Consider the following 26,897-nt stretch of genomic DNA (forward strand, 5'->3'; position numbering starts at 1 on the left):
CAGAGGGAGGGCTAGCAGCGGAGGGCGCCACGGGGAAGGCGCCACTCAACCACCACCCCCGGGACAGGGACGCAGGCGGCTGCGCCCGTCCCCTCTCCCGGCGCGGCAGCAGGAAGGGGCCGAACCGCCCTGCCCCGCACGGCCGCAGCCTGGCGTGAGAGCACCCCGGGCCGGGGCCGGCCGGGAGCAGCGGAGCCGCGGGCTACGCACCCAGCAGGAGGCCGTCCATGTCAAAGATCAGGTGGGTGGCGGGCCGCGGCGGAGCGGGGCGGCAGGAGGCGGCGGCGGCGGCCATGGCGGGAGCAGAAGCGGAGGAGGAGCCGGGCGGCGCAAGCGCTGTCAGCCCCGGCGGAGGGGAAGCGGGAGCCGGCTGCGGCAGCACCGCTGTTTGGTCGTGGGGGAGGCAGGGGGCCGGGGCCGGAGCTGGGCTCCCCCTCAGCCCTCCCGGCCCCGAGGTGCTGTGCGCTGCTGCCCGGCTTCCCCCCAGGCGCCCCAAGGGAGAAGGGAGGGGGTGCTGCACTTTTCTGTCTCATCGAGGGAGAGAAACGTAACCACGTCCCGGGAGTATCTGGGCCACAGCCGCAAGGGCACGTCTACACTTACCGGGCTACAGCGGTTCCGGCGCAGCTGAGCCACTGCAGCTCTGTGGCGAAGAGGCTCTGGGGAGACAGCTCTCCCGTCCGTCCGCATAAAAACCCGCCAGCGCGAGCTGCCTAAGCCAGGTAGGCAAGAGAAGCTCTTCCACCGACATGGCGCAGTGCACGCGAGCGCTTATGTCAGTGTAACTTATGTCGCTCAGGATGGGGGAATAGTCACTCCCCTGAGTGACGTAAATTTTATCGAAGTTGGTGGTAGTGCAGGCACAGTCTTATGCGGTGTCGACGCTGCACTTTTGTCAGTAAAACTTTTGTCGGTCAGGGGTGTGAAAAAACCATCCCCTTTGGGCCAAAAGTTTACCGACAGAAAGTGCCAGTGTGGACAGCGCTTTGTCGGCAGGAGACGCTCTCGCACTGACAAAGCTACCGCTCCTCATTCGGGGTGGTTTTATTTTGTCGGAAGGAGAGCTTTCCCCTATTGACAAAGAGTGGCTACGTTGCCTACCTTAGCAGCACATGTGTGCCACCGTAAGCAGTGGCGGATTAGCCACTGGGCCACGGAGGTGGGGTGGCAAGGTGAAGGAAGCTGGGGGCGGCAAGTTGTATGGGCCCGGGGTGGTCCGTGCTCCACCAATATGAGAGCACAGAGGCCCAGCTCCACCAGAGTTCGGGGACAGATCTCTCTTGCGGCCCCACCTACCGCCCCCACGTGCTTTCCCCGGAGCATCCCTCCTGGCCATGCATGCCGACCACAGGCTATTTAGAAGGACACGGGGCCCCTGTCATCACCACCAGTGTTATGCTAATAAAATAATACCAATAGGATCTTATGAGAGGGATAAGGCAAAAGAAACGTCACATTTATTGTAAATACAACCAAACATTACTATATGCAATCCTATATAGATCCATTCACGCACACAGACATTCACACAGGTTCTGCAAAGAGGTTGTTATAATTACCAGCCTAGACGTTGCTCGTGCCAAGTCACTGGCCAGGTGGCCTGGACACGAGTGGAGCCAAGTCGTTGTCAGATGCGCATCCAATGCTCCCAGAGGGTGGTCACAGAACCAGACTCAAAGAACGCAGTCCCGGGGTCCAATCTTTATAGGTCTCTGGTTCAATACAAATCTATGGAAGTTGCTTCATCATGTTGAATTTATAATTGAGATGACCATCAATCAGCTCAATCAGCAGGTGGTACATTCATGATGGCTCCATGACGGCTGGGTGTTATCTTCTTGTTCTTCCTTGATGCGTTTTGGGTGGATTCCGGTTTGCCCTCCGGGGGTCATCCAATTATCTCCACTCTGCATATTCTTCGGCTCATCGATACCAAGGTTGTAATTCTTAGGATTAGGCTGGCACCATTTACTAACCAATTATTTACCTGCTTCAGACATTCAAGTCCATGCACTCATTATTCATTCTTGTACTCAAAAACACAGTCTAATGACTTTTTTGGGTTTAACAAGTTTTATCCCACTGTTTTTCCCTCTTTGGTTACAAAGATTTATATAGGCATGATAAGGGGCCCCCGCGGGGGAGGAAGAGTGTCAGGATGTTGCTTCAAAGAACAGCATTGTTTTCTCAAAGTTCTTATCACTCTCCAGCACAGACTCTTTGTCCCGTACGGGCCATTCTTATCATCTTGCATAGCCTATTAACTCAATCCTTGTACCACTCTGAGATAATTTGCACTTTGGCCTTGCATTTGTTACAGAGTGAAATTCAAAATAATAGTACAGCATGGAACTGATATTCATAATCTTTTACAATACCTATATAACTCTTATATCTATCTTTATTTCTACTACTACTTGATTATAATTTTACCATACTTATATAACTGCGAGGGTGACCCAACACTGGCAGTGCAATGGGGCTAAAGCGGCTTCCTGCCTGCCCACCCGCTACGCTTCTGCAAGCAGCCGGCACATCCGTGCGGCCCCTGAGGGGGAGGAGTGTCTCCGCGCGCTGCCCCCACTCGGAGCGCGGACTCTGCCAACTGCAGCCAATGGGAGCTGTGGGGGCTCTGCCTGCGGGCAGCAGCGCATGGTGACCCCTCCGCCCCGCCCCCGCCTAGGACCTGCTGCCAAAGGAGGGTGTGGGTCGCTTTCGGGAGCCGCCCGAGGTAAACGTTGCACCCCTCACGCTCTCCTGTACCCCAACTCCCTATCCCAGCCAAGACCCCTCACCCAAACTCCTTCACAGATCCAGCACCCGCTCCTACACTCCAATCTCCTGCCCCAGTCCAGACCAAGCACCCAAATTCCCTCCTACTTTGGTCTGGTGTACACTGTAGATAGGGTTGCCAATTTGCTAATCTCACAAAACCGAACACCTTAGCCTCGCCCTCCACCCTACCCCTTTCCTAAAGCCCCACCCCTTCTCCAAGGCCCTACCCCCCACTCACTCCATCCCCCCCCCCCCCCCGGTCACTCGCTCTCTCCCACCCTGACTCACTTTCACCGGAGTGGGGCAGCGGGTTGGGGTGTGGGAAAGGGTGAGGGCTCCAGCTGGGGTTTTGTGCTCCAGCTGGGGGTATGGGCTCCGGGGTGGGGCCACAGATGAGGGGTTAAGAGTGCGGGAGAGGTGAGGTCTTCGGTTGAGGGGTGTGTGCTCTGGGGTGGGGTAGGGGATGAGGGATTTGGGGTGAAGGAGGGGGCTCCGGACTGGAGCCAAGATGTTCGGAATGCAGGAGGGGGCTCAGGACCAAGGCAGGTGGTTGGGGTGCGGGAGGGGATGTGGGATCTGGCGGGGGATGTAGGCTCTGGGATGGGGCTGGGGATGAGGTGTTTCGGGTGCAGGAGGGGGTGCGGGTTCTGGAAGGGAATTTGGGTGTGGGAGGGAGCTCAGGGATGGGATAGGGAGTTGGGGTGCGGGAGGGAGTGTGAAGCTCCATGAGGGAGTTTGGGTATGGGAGGGGGCTAAGGGCTGGGTTGGGGTGCAGGAGGGGATTCGGGGTGTGGGCTCTAGCTGGGCGGCACTTACCTGAGTCAGCTCCCAGAAGTGGCTGGCATGTACAGACGGCTCCTAGGCACAGGGGCCAGGGAGCTCTGCCCACGCCCGCAGGCACTGCCCCCGCAGCTCTCATTGGCCACAGTTCCTGGCTGATGGGAGCTGCAAAGCCGGCGCTCAGGGTTGGGGCAGCACGTGGAGCCCCCTGGCCCCGCTGTCTAGGAGCCAGACATGCCGTCTGCTTCTGGGAGCTGTGCAGAGCCATGGAGCCTGCCTTAGCCCCGCTGTGCCACCGTCTGAACTTTTAGCTACCCGGTCACCACCATGAGAGACGTAGAGTCAAAATCGATGTAGTTTGGTCAACACAGCATTAGTGTAGACACTGAATTGCTTACGTCAACTGTTACTAGCTTTCAGGAGCCATCCCACAATGCCCCACACTGACAGTACAATCAATACAAGTGCTGCTGGTGAGGACGCACACCGCCAACACAAGGAGAAAAGTATAGACGTGCACAGGCTATGTAATTACAGTGGCAGCCAGGGCTGTCCCTAGGGGGGTGGGCGCCCAAATTTGCCGTACCCTAGGGACGGCTCTGGCGGCAGTTGTATGCTAACATAAGTTAGGTCAACTTAATTTTGTAGTGTAAACATGGCCCTTGTCTCAGATACCAAGTATGTCACTTTTCCTAATAATTTTGTCAACTGGGAATCGGATTGTGATCTTTAAAAAACAAACACACACACACAATGCATGGACAAAAGAAAAAATGTGAATCTGTTATGTGGCAAATTCCTTTATAATTGACACAGTGCTTAGAATACCAGCATATCAGTTGCTCCAGAAGCTGCTGTAAGAGTGTAGGCAGTTTATCAGGGGTTTCTAGCAAGGATTTGTTTATCAAGTGTGTCTAACAAATACCAGGGTAGTCAGTGATTAAAAGCGTAGTTGTATATATAATTTAATATATTTTCCCTAATATAATATTCTAATTAATTAAGCTTTGTCACCTACATTAGTTGATAATGTGACATCAGTACTCACTGACTGCAAGAAATTACATCACAATGAGCCATGTAACATGAAACTCAGTGATTTTCATATGCAAAAAAGGTTTCTGTGCAAATTATTTTTTAAAAAAAGAGATTCCTTCTAACATTTTGAAAATATAACCAAACTATCTTTACCAAAAAATTGGTCTGTCTCATGGAGAGCTTTTGAATATGTTAAAAATCGGTGAATCCCAGACAGACCCCATTCTATAAATCAATCAATCAGTCGTATTCTAAGGAAGATTCATCTTCTTACAGCTGGATGCTCTGCATTACAAAATTGTATTGTGTTAAAACATGATTGTGATCAAGTTAGCTGACCGAATGATGACTGCAATTTGTCCTACTCTACATTGGCTGGGTCAACTGTGATCAGTATTATGTCAGCTAATTCTTCACAGTTACATTCCAATACAAGAAAATCCTCCAATATAAATAGACAATCCCCCTTAGCTTTATTCAGTATAATTACATCCACTTAATAGACAAATGAAGGCGGGGGGGGGGGAGTCCAAGAAGACACAATAAGGTCATAGTATGGTATCCTCACAAACAACTAAAATAGCTAATTCCAGTTTTATTGGATGCCATTACATAATTTGACTCATAAATATCACAACAATAGTGTTTTCTTGAAACAGGGGAAGAAAATATAGGAGGGTATGAAGGGAAATGGTATAATTGTCTTTATTATTTTAATGACTTTATTTTTAATTTTAAACTTTTCCATGTGATGTGATGAGTCATGACCCATTTAAATCATTTGTGCAGCTGTGATTTGTGAGAACATGCAGTGGGGTGGAGATACAATGATACGCAGAAGGCTAATAAGGAGCCATGGTCTGCTTGGTGAGAAAGATGGAAATGGGGTATAGGGATACAATCATGCTGTTAGGCCCTCAACCTGCAAAGATTAAGCAAATGCTTAACTTTACGTACGGTCAATAGTCTCAATGACTCTCGGTGCATATAGCTAAGCATGTGCATAAATCTTTACAGCAGTGGTTCTCAATCAGGAGTACGTATACCCCATGGGAGTACACTGAGGTCTTCCGGTGGTACATCCACTCATTTAGATATTTGCCTAATTTTACAACAGGCTATAGAAAAAGCACTAGCAAAGTTAGTACAGACTAAAATGTCATACAGACAATTACTTGTTTTTACTGCTCTATATACTATACACTGAAATGTAAGTACAATATTTATATTCCAATTGATTTATAATTACATGGTAAAATAAGAAAGTAAGCAATTTTTCAGTAATAGTGTACTGTGACACTTTTGTGTTTTTATGTCTGATTTTGTAAGCAAGTAATTTTTAATTGAGGTTAAACTTGGGGGTACACAAGACAGATCAGACTCCTGAAAGGGGTACAGTAATGTGGAAAGATTGAGAGCCACTGCTTTTTTACAGGATCAGGGCCTTACTTGGTATGGTCACATGTGGAAGGTCAATTATATTGTGTTGGTTTCTAATAAATATAAATTAACACCCTGTGGACAATACTGGAAAAGGATGTTTTTAAAAATACCTCACTCCCCAAAAAAACCAACTTTCTTAGGTTTTGCACAGGCAAAGAGAATTTCATCTATAAGTAACATCTGTTGGAAATGTTCAGGTGCAAGTGAGTGCAACTGAATGCCCAGTTAGGGGCGAGATAGCGAGTGCTAGGTATGCAGTTCATGTACAATTATTTTGTGTTGTAATGTTACCTCAGTATCATTTCCTAACTCAGGGCCTGGGCCCTGATTCAGGAAAGAATTTAAGCAAATACATAACTTTAATTCAATGAAACTTAAGAACATGCTTAAGAACTTTTTCTGCGTTGCATTGGACTTAAGTATTGCTTTCAGAACTGTGTACCTGGTCCTGAAGTCATTTAGATCATTCCCTTAAAAACAAAGGAAGATTTACATATTTGTCTTAAATTATCGTATTCTGAAATGCATGGATGAGACCTGAGACATTTCAGAAACATGATCCCAATAATAGCAGTCTTTACAGAGGTGATAGAAATATGCTGTACCGTATATACCACTCTGAAATTAGTTTTGTTTTTCTTGTTGTCCTGCAGGCAGCTGTGGCAAAGAGGATAAACTGATCTAAATCTATTTTGCTTTTAATTTTAAAAGGAATCTAAAGACAAAAATAACCCAGTAACTTAGAAGCCTTCACAATGACTTAAATAAAAGCTTATAAATCCATTATTAGTAATAAATTACCTGGAGTGGTTTATAATTAAATGAAATGAACAAACTGAGATTCAAGACAGTTGCAATACTTGAGTCTTCTAAGCCCTAATAAAAGAAACACATCCCAATTGTAAGGGACTGGGACATAGGCAATGTTGCATAGAAGTCACAGGCTAATGTCCACAAGTCAAGGACAGCCGCAAGGCAGCAGTCAGAGAGCAGGGAGTAGAGTAATCACTAGAGTCAGGATCAATAAGCAAGAGTCAGGCTGGGATCAGACTCCAGACATAGTTGTTAGGCTGGAATCAGAAGGCAAGAGTCAGGGTCGGAGTCAGGCTGGGGTCAGAGACTAGAGAGACTGAAAGCAAAGTGAGATCTGGCATCATAACAGGCCAGAAGCCTCTGTGGTGTCCAGACAATTCCCTGGGGCACCCTCCAGGGTTAAATAGTGAGCATGAGCCAATCAGAGGGCTGCAGGGTGCTATTATTCTGGATCATTTTGGAAGTACTTCCTGCAGTACTTAATCTCCACAGTGCTTCTTGGATACAGCTCTGCATGGCCCCTAGTGGTGAAGTGGGTATGTCAGCTACTTCCCGTTCTGCAGGCCTGGGTTCTAGTCCCATAGATCTTTCACAGCTGCTACTCTGAAACCTATATGAATAGTGAGTGTTGTAGCAAAAATCTTTCACCTTAAGAACATGAAGCAAGTTAATGTCATTGTTTCTGCCTGTGTTCTTACAATTAAAAGAGAATATGAGCCCCTCAAGGCTGACTGGCAAAGGGCCTTTCATACTGTAGCTCACATCAGGCCTGATACACTTTTTGCCCCACCACGCTGTTTAAGTACCTTGATGAATCAGGTTGTAACATGTATCAAAGGCACAGTTAATTCAGTTAGTTTTCCAAATAACATGCAATATTCCAAGCAGAGGAACGTACAGTAAAAGTTTAATTTACTTTCACAAATAGCAACAATATTTGTAAAACAGGAAACTCACCCAGAAAAAACACATACCCAAGAAGCTACCTTTACTTTAATACTAAGTAACTAGAGGGCAAAGTCTTAACCTCAGTGGTCCCACACAATCAAATATGTGTGCCTGACTTTGATAGCCTGGTAGTTCCTGCTGTTACTTGATTCTCAGACATTCCCTCTAGATTTTTCTAAAGTGAACGATATCTCACTGTGATGCTGCAGAATTTAAAGACTCCTAGATTTCCACTTCATCATCCATAGAATCTCACAACCATGCTAAAGGCATAATCCTAATTTCCACTAGCCATGAGTAATGCAGTCATACTAGTCTTATGCCAATAGAACATTCATATCACATCACACCATTGTGTATTCTGTGCCAAATCCTAAAGCACCCCAATGCCTCCTGATCTGTTCTGGCTTGACTGATCTTCAGGTTGTCATGATGGTACAGTAAGGGGTGCAGAGTACAGGAGGTCTTGAGTAGTCCGGAAGTCCTAGATCTACCAAGGTATTTAGGCTCCTAGCTTCCAGTGAAATCAATATATTTGTGTATATGGGCCAAAGTGCTCTGGACATTTCACTGACTGCGGATCCCTGACACTCATTTCTCCCGTGCAGAATCCATAGAGGCCACTACTATCCTGGGGCATCAGAAGCCCCAGCAGAGTCACTTGTGTGTGGTAAAGAAAGAGAAGTATTTAGGAATCAAGGTTCTTACTGTGAACCCTCCAAAAACTTGATAGAAAAGATATTAGGAATTTTAGGTATCGGGAAACATCAGGGGCCCTCTCTCCTTCTCCCTGAGAATGGGGTGTTTGGGGGCCAATCAGATTGCCAGTTGAATGCTCTGTGTATATTGTTAAATATATATGGTACCACCAAAAAGAAAAAAAAAAGAAAAGGAGATGCAACATGACCAAGTTAAAATATAATACTTATAATAAATACATTGTTAATCAACCAGCAAATAAGTACATTATAAACCGTGCATATCATTGGTGTTCAAGCAGAACTCCCTGTTGAAATCAGTGAGGAGTTGTGCCTAAAAATCAATGGTATTATGGTCTTGTGGACTGTATTTTACTTCAGACAGAATTTGGAATTCTAATTAACTTATTTTATCATTTGGTTGAAATATTTTCCTGATCTGTCAATTTATTTTGTCTGAAGTAATACACTATAGCATTTTTCCTGAATTGCTGTTTTGTGTCCTATGCCTAGATCAGAAGTAATTCCAAAATGGTCAGTTCATAGACCTATAGCAGAGAAGACCTGCTCAGCGATAAGTGCACCAGCAATAAATTCCTCCAAAGCTTTAAATCTAAACAAAAAATCATACATATTTAATGTTTTTTTTTCTGCAAAGTAGAATAGCAGTGCACAATAGATAAGTGTTCCTATTTTCTCTTTAACTGGCAAGTAATTGAACCAATAACAATAATGAGATTTTTGTGCTCCTTTCTCATTGACTTGTCCTCTCCTGCAGCTTTTTTTCTCTCCACAGCAATAAAATAAAATAAAATAAACCCCCTCTATGGCTGATATAGGGCCTGAATCTGCACCATTTAAGTCAAAGGGAGCTTTTTCATTGATTTCGGGAGGTGCAGGATCAGGTCTATAATGATTAGAAAACACTAATCACTCAATTAAAATTAGCTAAATATGCAGAAGTATAGAGGTCCCCAAATTTACCTACTTTCACCGTAAGAAAATGGAATGTTCCAAAAGGAGCATAAGTTTGTCTGGAAGATTGACAGTAGCCATTCAGGTATCTGAATAAGTAACTAACTAGACGTGGGACTTTTATCTCACCCCTATAAACATAATTCTAAAATTTGGGGAAACTTTGCAGACTGCAACAGTTTTTCGCATCAGTGACTGATATCAGTGGGACTACTCATGGAGTAAGGTGCTGTTCAACATAAAGAAGAGTATCAGAATCTGGCCCGCTAATATCAAGGTGATAAGCTTTCTGCTTCAAAGTTTGATTCAAATCTCACTTGCAGTATTTAAAATGTGCTGTCACAAGCTACTGTGTGTGTTCTGATGCCACTCATCTAATTAAAAAATTAAACCCATATCTTTATGGGCAACCATTGCCCATATATTTCATAATTGAAATTATAAATTTAAATATTACTCTTAATTTAAAGAGGTCTAGGGATAAATATCTAACCCATGAAGAGCAAGTACTTAATACAAATTGAAAGGGATCCGTGCAGGCTCCAAGTATGAGAAATGAATTCATCATAAATCTGATGATGTAGCTATCTACAAAAGAGGTTACAGAACGATTTGTTATGTAATTATTTCATAAATATTAGACATGTCATTTAGACCAGTTGGTACCACAATCTATAACAGATTAGTGTTGTGTTAACTAAATTTGACAGCCTTACTCCATAATCTACTGTAATAGTTTTAACTGAATTTTTTAGCCTAACAACTGTGCCCTCATCTGAAACAGCAAAACTAGGTTAATGCAATTTCCTAAAAGCTAATAACAAGATTTTCAATATTAATAGTGATATATATTCTAATTAAGTAGAAGGTGCCATCTTAAAATCAGCCACCTCATGCTGGGATCCTGTCTGATCTTGCAAACTGCACAGGATCAAATTGAGTCAGTTCTTGGATGGGAGAAGTCTCAGGAAAACCTAGCTGCAGGAAACATTGGATTTGATTCAGTAGGTGGCACTCTTGTCTCTTGAATCTGTAACAGACCAAACTTCTTGCATCATGTTGGAGGACCTCTGCAGTTAGAGCTGGGATTGATTTGCAGTTATTAAAGATCTCATGTTGCTTTATTGTGTAAGAGTAGATGTGTCAATTCTGGTAACCTAGCCACATTTCAACTAGGCCAAATTAGTATTTTGGTATTTCAACGCAAATATAGATTCAGGTGCATATCTTAAAACATCATTTTGGCATTTAGATATCAAGGTGTTACTCTTTGGGTTTTTCAGGATACACAGATTGCTGAAGTGTTGAGAAATTCCTTTTTTCAGCTTATCCAGTTATGAAGCCTTATACACTCTTCTCACATAGACCCAGTCAACATCATCCACTTTCATCATTTCCATGTTCTACTCATAACTCATTCTATCTAGGATTTGACACAACCACTACAAAAATATCAAATCTGGTAAGACATATCTCTAAGTTCCTCATTAACAATATGAGTGTCACCACAGAAAATCACAGATTCCACTGGCTCCGAGTGTGGTTCAAATAGTAATCTAAGTCTTTGTCCTATTATACAAAGTATTCCTGGAGTTACCGAATACTCCAGAAATTATACTTCCACAGTACCCATTGGTGAATATGTTCCACAGAGTGATGCAGCCAAATAGACCCAGCTTCTGACTGTTTGGCAGTGAGAAAAAAAATATTCTTGGTTTTGGAATCCCTATTGCAGAACTTTTTTCTAGAGATATCAGACTAAGGCCATGACAAGCAGTGAACTGATCAAGGTGCAAAACCCACCTTTTTATTGAAGTTTTTCTACAGTATAGAGTCATCTTTTTGTTTCTTCATTTGTGTGTTTTAAATCATAGCCACGCAAAGTCCAGAGGAACAGAATAAGAAAAAACTGTCTTTTTTTTTGTTGTTTTGGGATTCTATAATTGTATACAGTATGTCCTGAAAATACCCCTTAGATTTCAGCATGATAGAAGGTGTTAAAGGTGCAGAAATATAGAAAGTTAAACTAAAAGAAGTCTCTCTCCATATTTAACTTTTTTAATGGTGTGTACCCTTTGCACCCCTATTCAAGACCAGAAAAGCATTTGTAGATATATTTCGAGATATTGTAAACTCTTTGACTAGACAGATTGGATTAGAGTGCAGGAACATTCAACCTTTTGTATTAAAGGTGAATTTGTCAACCATGGTTGTGCCAAAGGTTTATGTACTGCCCAGTCCAGCAAAGCATTTAAGCACTGCGTTAACTGTAAGCATATGAGTAGTCTTGTTTAAGTCAACAGGACTACTCAACTACTTAAAGGACATGCTCAGGTTCTTGGTTGAACTGGGATCCAAAGTTCAACTTTCCTGACATTCTTCATGGTCACTGGGTTTTCCACGTGCTCCTTTCTGACAGCAGCCCACATCTGCACTGAACATTTAGCGAGTGGGCAACCTTTTAGCTTACCCATTTGATCCAATGCTCCATACCTTTGTGCCCTCTTTCTCTTTCTGAACAGAATTTAGAAGCAAAGCTAGTTTTCCTAATCTCTGAGAATGGTCCATAGGTATTATCCCCATACCAACCTAAACACAGATATTTCTTTAAAAAACAACACTATTACAAATCTGAGAAAAAATCAAAGCAAATAAAAGTGAAGTGCGATAAAATCTTATATATTTTTTCTTCTAAAGTCTGGTCAGAAACACCACTGGTAGTAAGTCAAGTAATAATATGTGTGTGTCCTTCAGGCTTACAGTTTCCCTTACTAGGCTCATCTCCAATAGGAAAATTACCTGTTGCTTACAGCAGATGCTGCAAATAGTTTAAGTGCTAGTGTTGTCAGACAAAACTGTTTTCAGCACCAAAAGAAAACATGATTGAGACCATGTTTCACCATAAGTCAAATGGAACCTTTCACTCTTATTAGCATCCCAGTCCCAGTTCCCTGCCCGCTGTGTCAGTGAAGTCATTCAGTTATAATATTAAGTCACTTTAGTCCTTAGGTGTAAAGATCCATTAAAATTAATTGATTTCTAATCAAACACAGGTTATACAATAAGCATTAAGATCAATACCATTCCATTTTATGTTCCAGTTATTCCAATACTCAATTAGTAGACAGCTTATTTTTCCTCTTCTGTCACTTAGCATGTAGCACTTCAACAGCACCCTCTAAATCTTTTGCATACCATTTTGGTCAAAATAAAGTCTTTGTTGTTGTAATTCCAGATTGAACCATTATGAATTTTCAGACTAGGCTTGCCAACCCTCCCAGTTTCACTGGGAGTCTCCTGGAATCAGGCTTTATCTCCTGGAGGCTACTGCAGCCAAACCAGGAGATTTTAGGTGTTAAAAGTCCAGCGGTTCAGCAGAACTAAAGCAGGCTCCCTGCCTGCCCTGGCCCCGCACCGCTCCCGGAAGAAGCCAGCATGTCCCTGTGGCCCTTGGGGAGGTGGGGGCAGGGGGTCTCTGCGTGCTGTCCCCGCCCCCAGCGCTGACTCTGCAGCTCCCATTGGCCAGGATCTGTGACCAATGGGAGCGGTGCCCATGGGCAGGGGCAGCGTTTGGAGACCTCCCCCCCCAGCCCCACCAACTATGAGCCGCTGCCAGAGGGATGTGCCCATCGCTTTCGCAAGCCTCCTAAGGTAAGCGCCATCTCCCTCACCCCCTCCTGCATCCCAACCCCCTACCCCAGGCTCAGCCTGGAGCCTCCTCCTACACTCGATCCCCTCAGCCCCAACCCAGAGCCCACAGCCCCTTCCACACCTCAACCACCTGCGCCAGCCCAGTGAAAGTGAGTGAGGGTGGGGGAGAGCAAGCGACGGAGAGGGGGGGCTGCATTGAGTGGGGGCAGGGACTTGAGGAAAGGGCAGGGCAGAGGGCGAGGCAAGGTTGTTTGGGTTTCTGTGATTAGACAGTTGGCAACCCTATTTCAGATTAATTTAGCAATCTTGTCATTTCAATTAGGTCAGGTCTATATTGTAATTTTAGTCAGACTATTGTATACCCAGACAATCTCAGATCCCTTTACTACTGTTTGTATCAGAGAACAGTGTGTGCACTTCAGAAAGGTAGGAAAATATCAAATCACCTGTTTTCTCTCCTTATGAAAGCTTCTGCTGCACCCAGTGTACGGCTTGTTATAGCTGTACAAAGCAACATCTCTCAGTGGCTGCCAGAAGGCATTACTTCTAAGAATTTTCACTTATGGTGAGAAGAGGTGGATGAAAAATTTTGAGATATATGTATAAATAAAAAATATGGATGATATTTTTCACAAAATATTTTTTTAAAAATGTGAAGACTTGGTTGATGTTTTTCAACAAGTTGTAAGACAGTGGAAAGTGATATAGTTTTACAAATCTGAAGGGTTCACTCCAGAGCTAGTGAACCAGAAGCTAGTATTTAAAAATTAAAAATAAACACAGTAAAACATGAAGGTTGGCAATTGCAATCTCAGTTGTTCGGTAGGTGTGATGCTACAAGTGTGATGCTACAAGTATGCTATGATGGGTTGGACCCCCTCCCCCCGCCAGCCAGGATGCCACCTGATGTTCTGGGGTTCCACGGAGCCCGCCTGTTCCACCTTGGGTGACCAGATGTCCCGATTTTATAGTGACAATCCCAATATTTGGGGCTTTTTCTTATATAGGCTCCTATTACACCCCACCTGCTGTCCCAATTTTTCACATTTGCTATCTGGTCACCCTAGTTTTACCAGCCTGTGTTTCCTCACCCTGTCCTTGCTGTGCCAGGCCCTCAAGCCTTCTCTAGCACACACACAGGTAATGCCACACCCAGCTGCAGACACAGACTGAAATCAGCTCTGTATGGGGAGATTCAGCTCAGGACCTTACCAAGCACTCACGTGCACACCTTCTTTGGGGTGTAAACCCAAAATTATATTGTCTTGCACTGTATAGAGAGATCTGTACAGCATAAGCTCATAAAAAATTGCCCTCTCCCTCAACGTGGAGAGAGATATGCACAGCTTTTTGCCCTCCTTCCTCAGATATGAATTGCACAAACTGGGTTTTGAAATAAACAAGAAATAAGTTTATTAACTACAAAAGGTAAATTTTAAGTGAATATAAGGGATTGCAAACAGAATAAAGCAGATTACTGAGCAAATAAAACAAAACTTTCAACCTAAGTTTAATTCACTAAAGAAAGAGGTTACAAAATATAATTTCTCACCCTAAATACTGTTTTTGGCAGCTCGCAGAGTTTCTGCAGCTTAGTGTTCCAGTCATTTCTCTTTACAGACTAGACCCCGTCTCAGCCTGCATTCAGCCCTTGCCTTCCCCAGCTTAGTTCCTTTGTCTCTTCAGATGCTTTCAGCAATCTTCCTTCTTGGGCGGGGCGGCAATGAAGAAGAGCCCTGATTGACTCACTTCCCAGCCTTAAGTAGGATTTACATAAGGTGGGAATCCTTTGTTACCAGTAGAAAAATACCAGCAGTGTCCAAGACGGTACTCTGTACCTGGTGACATCATAAGATGACCCTGCAGTGTCAAAGCAATATCCCAGGAAGCTCCACAGGAACGTGGGAGGTTACTATTGTGATGGGTTGGATCACAAAAACCTCCTTGGGGCTGCCAACTGATGTGCCAAGACTACTTCTGCCCCTGCTTTCCCTGCCAGGTTTGGACTTCAGCACCTTATCTTAAATATAAAAAAGAAGCTTACAAGAAGTGGAAGATTGGACAAATGACCAGGGAAGAGTATAAAAATGTTGCTCGGGCATGTAGGAATGAAATCAGGAGGGCCAAATCGCACCTGGAGCTGCAGCTAGCAGGAGGTGTTAAGAGTAACAAGAAGGGTTTCTTCAGGTATGTTGGCAACAAGAAGAAAGCCAAGGAAAGTGTGAGCCCCTTACTGAATGAGGGAGGCAACCTAGTGACAGAGGATGTGGAAAAAGCTAATGTACTCAATGCTTTTTTTGCCTCTGTCTTCACGAACAAGGTCAGCTCCCAGACTGCTGCGCTGGGCAACACAGCATGGGGAGTAGGTGGCCAGCCCTCTGTGGAGAAAGAGGTGGTTCGGGACTATTTAGAAAAGCTGGACGTGCACAAGTCCATGGGGCCAGATGCGTTGCTTCCGAGAGTGCTAAAGGAGTTGGCGGCTGTGATTGCAGAGCCATTGGCCATTATCTTTGAAAACTCATGGCGATCGGGGGAAGTCCCGGACGACTGGAAAAAGGCTAATGTAGTGCCGATCTTTAAAAAAGGGAAAAAGGAGGATCCTGGGAACTACAGGCCAGTCAGCCTCACCTCAGTCCCTGGAAAAATCATGGAGCAGGTCCTCAAGGAATCTATCCTGAAGCACTTACATGAGAGGAAAGTGATCAGGAACAGTCAGCATGGATTCACCAAGGGAAAGTCATGCCTGACTAATCTAATCGCCTTCTATGATGAGATTACTGGTTCTGTGGATGAAGGGAAAGCAGTGGATGTATTGTTTCTTGTCTTTAGCAAAGCTTTTGACACGGTCTCCCACAGTATTCATGTCAGCAAGTTAAAAAAGTATGGGCTGGATGAATGCACTATAAGGTGGGTAGAAAGTTGGCTAGATTGTCGGGCTCAACGGGTAGTGATCAATGGCTCCATGTCTAGATGGCAGCCGGTATCAAGTGGAGTGCCCCAAGGGTCGGTCCTGGGGCTGGTTTTGTTCAATATCTTCATAAATGATCTGGAGGATGGTGTGGATTACACTCTCAGCAAATTTGCAGATGATACTAAACTAGGAGGAGTGGTAGATATGGTGGCAGGTAGGGATCAGATACAGAGGGCCCTAGACAAATTGGAGGATTGGGCGAAAAGAAATCTGATGAGGTTCAACAAGGAGAAGTGCAGGGTCCTGCACTTAGGATGGAAGAATCCAATGCACCGCTACAGACTAGGGACCGAATGGCTAGGCAGCAGTTCTGCGGAAAAGGACCTAGGGGTGACAGTGGACAAGAAGCTGGATATGAGTCAACAGTGTGCCCTTTTTGCCAAGATGGCCAATGGCATTTTGGGATGTATAAGTAGGGGCATAGGCAGCAGATCGAGGGATGTGATCGTTCCCCTCTGTTCGACATTGGTGAGGCCTCATCTGGAGTACTGTGTCCAGTTTTGGTCCCCGCACTACAAGAAGGATGTGGAAAAATTGGAAAGAGTCCAGCGGAGGGCAACAAAAATGATTAGGGGTCTGGAACACATAACTTATGAGGAGAGGCTGAGGGAACTGGGATTGTTTAGTCTGCAGAAGAGAAGAATGAGGGGGGATTTGATAGCTGCTTTCAACTACCTGAGAGGTGGTTCCAAAGAGGATGGTTCTAGACTATTCTCAGTGGTAGAAGATGACAGGACAAGGAGTAATGGTCTCAAGTTGCAGTGGGGAAGAGTTAGGTTGGATATTAGGAAAAACTTTTTCACTAGGAGGGTGGTGAAACACTGGAATGCGTTACCTAGGGAAGTGGTGGAATCTCCTTCCTTAGAAGTTTTTAAGGTCTGGCTTGACAAAGCCCTGGCTGGGTTGATTTAATTGGGGATTGGTCCTGCTTTGAGCAGGGGGTTGGACTAGATGACCTCCTGAGGTCCCTTCCAACCCTGATATTCTATGATTCTAAGTCAGACACGCCAGTCTGCTCCAACACAGACCCAGGGTCTGAACCACATGCCCCAAAGCTGCGGACTTGATTGAAAGCAAATTAAGAAGTGTTCCTGTCTTTAACACTCAGATGCCCAACTCCAAACCCCAAATAAAACTATTTTACCCTGTATAAAGCGTATACAAGGTAAATTCATAAATTGTTCGCCCTCTATAACACTGATAGAGAGAGATGCACAGCTGTTTGCCCCTACCCTCCCCAGGTATTAATACATACTCTGGGTTAATTAATAAGTAAAAAGTTATTCTATAAAATACAGAAAGTAGGATTTAAGTGGTTCCAGGTAGTAACAGACAGAACAAAGTGAATTACCAAACAAAATAAAATAGAACACGCAAATTTGTCTAAGAAAACTGAATACAGATAAAAACCTCACCCAGTAAGCTTCCTTTTACAGACTAGTCTCCTTCTAGTCTGGGTCCAGTAATCACTCTCACCCCTTGTAGTTACTGCCCTTTGTTCCAGTTTCTTTCATGTATCCTTGGGGGTGGAGAGGCTATCTTTTGAGCAATCTGAAGACAAAATGGAGGGGTCTCCCAGGGGTTTAAATAGACTTTCTTTTGTGGGTGGACACCCTTCACTCCCCCTGTGTAGAATCCAGCTACAAAATGGAGTTTTGGGGTCGCATGGGCACATGTTCATGCATGACTCAGAACTTACAGATAGCATCCATGGGTCACCTTATGGGGGGCACCGTCACAACTATCTTCGAAGTTCTGTTGGCCTTCTTAAATGACTCATTCAGGCTGATTGCCAGCTGTCTGGTGGGCGTTCCCCCAAGTACACACACGGTTGTAATTGTTACATAGTCAATATTCCTAACTTCAAATACAGAAATAATACATGTATACAAATTGGATAATCACATTCAGCAAATCATAACTTTTCCAATAGTACCTTATATGACCCATCTTGCATAAAATATATCTTAGTTGTGCCATATTCATATCATAACAATATTTCTGTGAAGAATATGGGGCGTAGCGTCACATATGCTATCAAGCAGAGAAAAACTCACAATAAATGAAGTTCTAAAAAAATGCCAATGTAATAGCATTCTGTTAACTTTATGAATCTCATCAATAATATAACTTAGGCTTTGCATTTAGTAAGTGGTTCAAGAACACTGTACTGTGTTTTTTCTTTGCTCTTGCAGTTTACTTAAGCCTCTTCATTTTCAGTTTAAACCTATTTTTACCAAAAAAAATCCCGGGTTTTACAAAAAGTATTACTCTCCCTCCCCCGCCCCCCAATTTTCACCCTACTTTTATGTCATTCAACTATATAAAAATAACTTGTTTTATTAGGAAAATACAATACATTGCATGAAATATATGTATTATGGTAATACATTAGTTTGTGTGTAACAAAGCTTCCTGTTAAAGTAAGGCTATGATTAGTCTAGAAGATACACACAATAAGCAAACAACTCTGACGTGTGTGCATATCTGAACATACTGACGAATCTCACACCCACCACATACACATTTCAAGCTGTTAGCAGGTAACGGTTTAAAGATTTGACACACTAAAATGGAAGAAAATGAACTCTATCAGAATATGTTTCAGAACACAAGGAAGTGTTCACAAGTTTTATTTGTGGATTAGAGATTGTTTTCTTAAACTCAAAGGTGGCACTGTGTTTTGAGTTCTGTTTTAGTACTGCAGCAAACCACACTGAATTCCGTTCATCAAAGCATTAATCTACTAAATACTTCCCCCCACACACACACACATCCTTTCATCCACCAAAATAAACCCCAATATTTATCAGGAAAAAATATTAGAAGTTTTTTTCACCGATTTTTAGCTGTTTGTCTTGTTGCAGTAATAAACACCGATAAATTCCCAGGAACAAATAAATAAAATAAATACCAAAACATTTACTCCATTATTGTTAAGGCTATGATTTAGTCATTGATATTTTTAGTAAAAGTCATGGACAGGTCACAGGCAATAAGCAAAAATTCACGGCCGATGACCTGTCCATGATTTGTACTATAAATACCCCATACTAAATCTTTGGTTATCTGGGGGTCCCGTGGTGCTGCTGCTGCTGGGGGGCTCCAGGGGTACTGCTCTGGGGGAAGAGGGGATGGCCCAGGGCACTGCTGCTCTGGATGGGGACGGCCTCGGGTGCCGCTGCTGCTCAAGGACCGCTGTTCCAGGGCAGCACCCAGGACCGCTGCTGCTCCAGCGGTGCCTGGGGCTGCCCAAGCAGCAGCTGGCCTCGGGACTTCCCCAGCTACTTGGCCAGCCCTGGGGTCAGCCGCACTGGCCGCTGCAAAAGTCATGGAAGTCCCAGAAAGTCACGGAATCCTAAATTATTGTCCCTGGAGAAAGGGTGTGGTTTTGTAGTCAGAGCGCAGGAATGGGAGCTATTCACTCTGGCACCAGCTCGCTGACATGTCTTTCAACTTGTCTCTCTCTCTTACTTAGTTTCCTTATATACAATATGAGAAGAGTAATATGTACCTCACAAGCATCTTGTGAAGCTAAATTAATACTTGCAAAGGGCTTTAATATCTCTTGTTAGAAGTTACTATCAGTAACAACTCAGTAGGAATATTTTACCATATTCATAATAGGATGAACATTAAATTGCATCTTGGATTCTCTCCTTCCCTGTTTCCTACAGTGTGTTTCTAATTAATTAGAATTGAAAGGCGTACAGTAGTTGATCCAGTGCAACCGGAAGGTTTAAACTAAATTGTTTCTTTTAAGCTTATCTTTGCATACATATGGATTATGATAATTTGTTTGCCTTTGTTTCTTTATGTATAATATTATGTATGTGTATATATAGAGAGAAAGAGAGTGATTTCGAAGAAAGATATTGTGTAGTCTTTTTTACACTGTTTTATCTGTAGGGTCTGTATGCCAAGGACATACCCCCCTCTGTCATTCCTTACCCCCTCTGTCATTCCTACAGTTAATGGGAGTGGACTTTCCACCCATATAGTGGTGATAAGTGCATGCAGCCAGCTTGTTTGAAATCTGGAGGCAGAAAGTGAAACAGCCTGCCGTGAGGTAAAGTATCTTCTTCTAATGTCTCTCCTATGTACTTATACTGTAAGATCTTTGGAACAAGGGACTGCTATATTTTTCAATCTCATGCAGCCATAAACACATTTTTGGCACTCAATAAATTAATAATAATAATGTGCCAAAATGTCTTATTTTCCTCAGAAGAGTGAAGCAGTTTATATTTTATAACAAAAAAAGAAAGTTGGTTGGTGAAAGACTCTGATAAGCCAAATCTACAAAAGATAATCTAGCAACCATAATGACAAACTAAGATTGTAACATAAGAATACGCTGCGTTAGTCAAGTACTGTAATATGCTATGAAATTTCCTGCCTAGAATGGGTTAAAAAGAACATAAAACATTGTCTGGCTTCTGAAAGCAGTAGGAACCAGTCAGAAAGTGGTGAGACCCTGAGTTACACCATTTCCCTTCTGTGCTGCAGTGTGATTTTTTTCCCCTCACCACTCAAACCCTTGTGTGTTCAAAAAAGTGACATTAAAAGAATGTGTAATTTTGATTAGAAATTCTGTTTAAAGACTCAAAAGCTGCTGGACTGCTAAAGAGTTGTAAAATAAGCTTTTTAAGAAACTTGTGGTTTTAAAGTAGCTTTGCGGACTCTGAGTGAGTGGGTTATGTTGTGTAATGAGAGCTAATGCAAGCCCATTGGTTCAGTGGAGGAAATACATGAGACTGAGAAATTTAATTATTTAAATTACAGTCATACATACATACAGTTACATAAGATAGTAAAGTTAGACTCTTTCTTCAATAAGCCCAGATGCCCTCAGGTTTACTGAGGCTAATGAAAGTTAAGACCATGTATTATGGGGAATATCCATTAATGGAAATAATTGAGACAGAGAACTGGCATGGGTGTGATAGAGGATCAGCAATGGAAAGTATGCCCTTCAGTACCCTTGTACTCACCCCTTACACACTATTGCAATAATATTTGTACAAAATATGCCTTCTGAGATCTCACATGAAAGCCAATAACACACTGATTACTAATATGATTATAAAATGCATGTGTTAATGATTATATGTGAAGTTATGAATTCCCTCTGTATGATGTTACTAAAACAGGCCAGACAGCCTAGCCCAGGTAAAGGTGATAAACAGGTCTGTCCTAGACAAACAAATGTGGGTTTATCTTAATTTACATATTAACAGTAAATAAGCCCATCAAGCTAAACTTGTAGGGGTTATCTAATCCTGAATTCAAAAGACAGAGAATTAACATGTCTCCTGCACCCCAGGGAGACACAGGAGCCTGAATCCTGGAGCCAGGAGATATTCCTGACTTGTAAGACAAAGACTTTCCCCTTGGGGATATAAGGAACGGAGAGACATTCCATCTTTACCTTTCACCTTAGGGGACAAAGAAATCAAGTGATTTGATCTCTGAAAGGGGTTGTGGCCAGGCCAGTTAGTAAAGAACTTGAAAGGAGAGTGGGGATAAAAAAAAATATCTTGAGCAAAGACTATTCTAGCTAGATTAAATTTTAGTCTTTTAGATACTTGTTTTCACTTTTATTTGCTTGTAACCAGCTCTACCTTTATCTCTTTTACTTGGTATCATTTAATCCATGTTGTTTTGTTAATAAACTTGTTTTACTTTTATTATAAACCAATTCATTGTTGTGTTTGAAGGGAAGGGTGTATTTATCCTGGTTAAATTAACGGAGCAGCAAATTTAATATCTTCTTTGAAGGTACAGTGGTAGGGGCTGGGCAGTCCAGAGAAACACCTCTGTGGAGCTTGAGGGCTAGAGTTTACTGATTGTTATCTGCTAGGCAAGGTTTGGGCTGGGAGAGCCTTAAGGAGTTTGCTGGTAAGGAATACAGACTGGTGTGGTAGGCTTTGGCTACTCTTGCACGTTCTACTGCAATAAAGCCTCCCAGAGCACTCTACCTTACTCCCCGTCCACACTGGCAAGGCATGAAGAGCACTCTGTCTCCCTGGCTGGAGTGCTTCTGGTACTCTACCTCCCCGAGAGGATTAACAGCTGTTGCGCATTGGCTGAGACGGTCCAGTGTAAACGGGGAGTAACGTTATTACGCACTGATTGACCTCCAGAAACTCCCCATAATCCTTTTAACTAAAGCGTCCTCTCTTGTTTTGTTGTGAACTCCGGATGTGGAAGTGCCGTTTCAGGGTCTGCTTATCAAAAAAACTAACACAGCTATTGTTTGATTTGAATGAGTGAGAAGCAGGCAGGGGGGCTCCGTTTGGAGGGCCGACAGCTAATATTTGCTTGAAGAGAGAGGCGGCATGGGGGCAGGGGAGGGGAGGGGAGGGGAGGCGAGGAGCGTTGGGGTCCGTTTCGGCGAGCGGCTGCTTATCTCGTCTATGAGAAAAAAAGAAACAGCTGTCATTTGCTTTCAGTGAGTGAGAGAGAGGCGGGGGAGGAAGGGGGGGGTCTGTACTTACAAGACAGCACGCTGACACACTCTCAGCACCCCAGAACCTCACTCTCCCCCCACGCTCACTGTCACACTCCATCTCCCCCCCCCCATTTGAAAAGCATGTTGCAGCCACTTCAATGCTGGGATAGCTGCCCATAATGCACCGCTCCCAATGCCGCTGCAAATGTGGCCGCGACAGTGCTCTGGCAGCTGTCAGTGTGGACAGACTGCAGTGCTTTTCCTACTCAGCTGTACGAAAGTGGGTTTAACTCACAGCGCTGTACATCTGTAAGTGTAGCCAAGGCCACAGTCTAATCACCAGCAAAACTCACTCTTGTTGACCCAGAGAGGTAGCTAGTGGCTCACACCTCTGGGTATCCCCAGCAGCATGATACAGAAAGGAGCAGAGCTTTTACACATTAGTTATTTGTTTTTGTTATTTTAATTTGGATTTTTTTTTAACAGGAAACCTCCCCAACAAACTGTCCTTAACTACAATAACCAAGGTGGGGAAAGTCCTTTAAATCTTTTTTATAGCAAATTCTTATGATGCATTGTCTTCAGGCAAAACTTAAACTAAGACAGATCTTCAGTTTATGTATATGTGTGCATATATAATTACACATGCACGTGTGATTTTTCACCTCTTTTTACTAATCTTTCTTATGTATTGATTATCTTTGTAAAAATAGTGATAGCAACAGTAAAACGTACAGCTGTTAATACTTGTGCTTCAGCCAAAAGGAGAAAAAAAACTCTCATGACTTTATCATGAGTCTCTTGGTATTTGATGTTTTACTTATTAGCCCAGCTCTTGAAGTCATTTGAATATATGAGACACTCATCTCAGCTTTCTTTCTTTCTTTCTTTCTTTCTTTCTTTCTTGTAAGACTCTAGCACAAATGGTTGCAGAGAAAAGCTGGAAAAACATGAACTCTAAAGGTTCAAATCCTAGAAGACAATTAAAAAGACACCAAAATACTATTTTTAAAAATCTTGTGATTTTGGGGGCCTGACTCATGATTTTTGAGTGATTGGGGTTGGCAATACAAAAGATTTAAAATCATAATTTAGTTATAGAAATTACAGCCAACTGTCTCTTCTATTAAATTAAGCTTTCCTGTTCCCTTCCTCAAATTTTATACATTTAGGGCTATATTTTCAACAGCTTTATATATCTAAATTGGAAGTTTGTGCCCCTGAAATCAGGCACAAAGTGCTTTTAGAGCATTTTCAAAGAGTGCAGAGAAATAGCTAGTGAATTGCATCCAGCAAAAATTGGCTCTGCCTAGATCGGTGTACCCAGAAATATGTGCCCCACCATGGAATTTTCACAGGGTTGCACCAAGAGGCATCATTTCTGAAAGAATTGGGAGGGAGGGCAAACTTTTGTCAGCATATAAAACATTCTGTGGCCCAAAGAGCATCATAAATGAGAAAAACTAGGCAGTTAATGCTCTCCTAATGACCATGTCCAAAGTCAGAGGAGAAGGGGGAAAGATGTAAGGCAGACAGTGGAAGACATAATAGATCATTTAGACTTATGAAAAGATGGGTGAGGGGAACCATAGTCGAGGGAGAAGGCCAGTATCCATCCATAGCATCTGGATACACCTGGACTTAATTGTAAAGGCTCAAATATGCTATTCCTCAGATTATGTCCATGACAACTGCCACCAACCCAAAGAAGCTCCCCTGCATTACCTATTTGGTCCGGCTATTTAACATGCACAAACCAGACAGAACAGCCCATCACTTGGAAATGGGGCATGGTCACTGGGCACATACTCATAGCACATATTTGGGCCAAGTCAAACTGAGACAAGAGAACGAAAGAAATTTGTGGGGTCATTTTGACCACATAGAATGACATGTGAAGCTGTATAATGATTCATTAAGGAGAATCAGAGGTCCATCTCATAAACATTATTGAAGAATCAGTAAAAATAGTGGTCTAACCAGGTTAAAAGTTTATGAAATTTTCAAAATTATGGCATAAACAAAAAAAAATATTGTCTTAAAAATATGTTCTGTCCAGCTCTATTATTGGCAGAGTGTTAGCAGGATGCAAGTTGCACGGTAGACGCAAACTGCCTGAATGCTTTTAAAGATATTAGCAAAACTCCATTAACTAAGCTAGTCAAACCACTATTGCTGCAGTAATCCCCACCCCCACCCCCCAACACACACACACACACACACACAATCTAAAAAAGTACATATCATGACCAGTAGAAACTACCTAATGAATCTCCACTATTAAGGAATTCTGTTTAATTAAAAGTGGGAGAAAGTCAGTAAAATGGAAAGGTTTTTCTTCCTCTTACGGCTCCGGTGTATGCTTATAAAATTTGCAGATTACATCAAGGTGGGAGGGGTTGAAAGCACTTTGGAGGACAGGATTAGAATTCAAAATAACCTTGACAAATTGGAGAATTGATCTCAAGTCAACAAGATGAAATTCAATAAAGACAAGTGCAAGGTGCTTCACTTTGGAAAGAAAAATCAAATGCACAGCTACCAAATGCGGAATAGATGGTTAGGTGGTAGTACTATTGAAAAGGATCTGGGGGTTATAATGGATCATAAATTGAATATGAGTCAACACTTTGATACAGTTGCGAAAGAGACTAATCATTCTGGGATGTATTAACAGGCATGTTGTATGTAAGACACAGAACGTGATTGCCCTGCTCTACTCAGCACAGGAGAGGCCTCAGCTAGAGCAGTGGTTCTCAACCAGGGGTACGTGTACCCACCGGGTTATGCAGAGGTCTTCCAAGGGGAACATCGATTCACCCAGATATTTGCCTAGTTTTACAACAGGCTACAGAAAAAGTACCAGCAAAGTCAGTAGAAACTAAAATTTCATACAGACAATGACTTGTTTATTCTGCTCTATATACTATAAACTGAAATGTAAGTACAATATATATATTCCAATTGATTTATTTTGTAATTATATGGTAAAATGAGAAAATAAGCCATTTTTCACTAATAGTGTGCTGTGACGCTTTTGTATTTTTATGTCTGATTTTGTATCTCAGTAATTTTTAAGTGAGGTATAACTTGGGGGTATGCAAGACAAATCAGACTCCTGAAAGGGGTACAGTAATCTGGAATGGTTGAGAACCACTGAGCTAGAGGACTGTATTCAGTTCTGAGAGCCACACTTTAGGGAAAATGTGGACAAATTGGAGAGAATCAAGTGGAAAGCAACAAAATGCTGAAAGGTTTGAAAACCTCATCTATGAGGAAAGGTTTAAAAAACTGGGGATGTTTAGTCTTGAGAAAAGAATATTGAGTGGGGATCAGATAACAGTCTTCAAATATGTTATTGGCTGCTATAAAGAGAACAGGGGATCACTTTTTCTCCTTGTCCATTGAAGGCAGGAGAAGAATAGGCTTAATTTACAGCACAGAGATTTATATTAGATATTAGGAAAAAACTTTCTAACAATAAGGTTATTTAAGATCTGGAATAGAGTTACAAGAGAGATTGTTGAATCCCATTCATTGGAGGTTTTTAAGAACAGGTTGAACAAACACCTGTCTGTGCTGATCTAGGTTTATTGGTCCTTCCTTAGCTTGGAGGGCTGGACTTGATGACCTCTTGAGGTCTCTTCCAATCCTACATTTCAATGATTCTATGATCATCCCTGCACTTGCTAGCAGCCAAATGGAGACAGAGGACTTGTCTTGACTGCTAAGAAAGGTTTATATTTTACCCTGGAATAACTAATACATCTGAGCTATACTGAAATGAAAACACAGTTAAGATTAGGTATTTTAGTTTTACTGCAGGGTAAACTTGCCAACATCAACCCAGAGGGGTTATAGGTAGGGCCCTACCAAATTCACGGCCATGAAAAACGCGTCACGGACCATGAAATCTGGTCTTTTGCGTGCTTTTACCCTATAATATAAAGATTTCATGGGGGAGACCAGCGTTTCTCAAGTTGGGGGTCCTGACCCAAAAGGGAGTTGTAGTGGGGTCACAAGATTATTTTAGGGGGCTCTGAAGGCAGCGCCGCCACCAGCAGCACTGCAGAAGTAACTATAGCAGTATCGCAACTTCCACTACAATAACCTTGTGACCCCCACCACAACTCCTTTTTGGGTTAGGACCCCTACAATTACAACACCATGAAATTTCAGATTTAAATAGCTAAAATCATGAAATGTACTATTTTTTTAAATCCTATTACCGTGAAATTGACCAAAATGGACCATGAATTCAGTAGGGTTCTAATTATATGGCAGTTTACCTCATGGTTTACCTCATGGTGAAACTAGGTGCCTAGTCTTCTCTGTATTTTTACCTCAAGAT

The 26,897-nt window shown here is 42.9% G+C and overlaps 2 protein-coding genes across 8 annotated transcripts in view; one reads left to right on the forward strand and one right to left on the reverse strand.

Annotated features, from left to right (window-relative positions):
* Window positions 1-365, reverse strand: part of PUDP (pseudouridine 5'-phosphatase) — a 144,145-nt gene extending 143,780 nt beyond the window's left edge. Inside the window, exon 1 of the mRNA XM_077815440.1 lies at window positions 211-365. Within this exon, the coding sequence (XP_077671566.1) occupies window positions 211-295 (85 nt within the window). The 5' untranslated portion in view covers window positions 296-365. The remainder of the gene's footprint in view (window positions 1-210) is intronic.
* STS (steroid sulfatase) overlaps window positions 73-26,897 on the forward strand; it is a 179,278-nt gene continuing 152,453 nt past the window's right edge. For 2 of the 7 annotated variants that reach the window (XM_077815374.1, XM_077815428.1), the window contains exon 1: window positions 73-241. In XM_077815374.1, the coding sequence (XP_077671500.1) occupies window positions 228-241 (14 nt within the window). In that variant the 5' untranslated portion in view covers window positions 73-227. Of the gene's footprint in view, window positions 242-400; window positions 723-20,063; window positions 20,162-23,032; window positions 23,074-26,897 lie in introns of those variants that run through there. The other 5 variants (XM_077815404.1, XM_077815395.1, XM_077815384.1 and 2 more) reach the window with 5 other exon arrangements.

Source organism: Eretmochelys imbricata, chromosome 1, assembly GCF_965152235.1.
Source record: "Eretmochelys imbricata isolate rEreImb1 chromosome 1, rEreImb1.hap1, whole genome shotgun sequence".
Taxonomy (NCBI): Eukaryota; Metazoa; Chordata; order Testudines; family Cheloniidae; genus Eretmochelys; species Eretmochelys imbricata.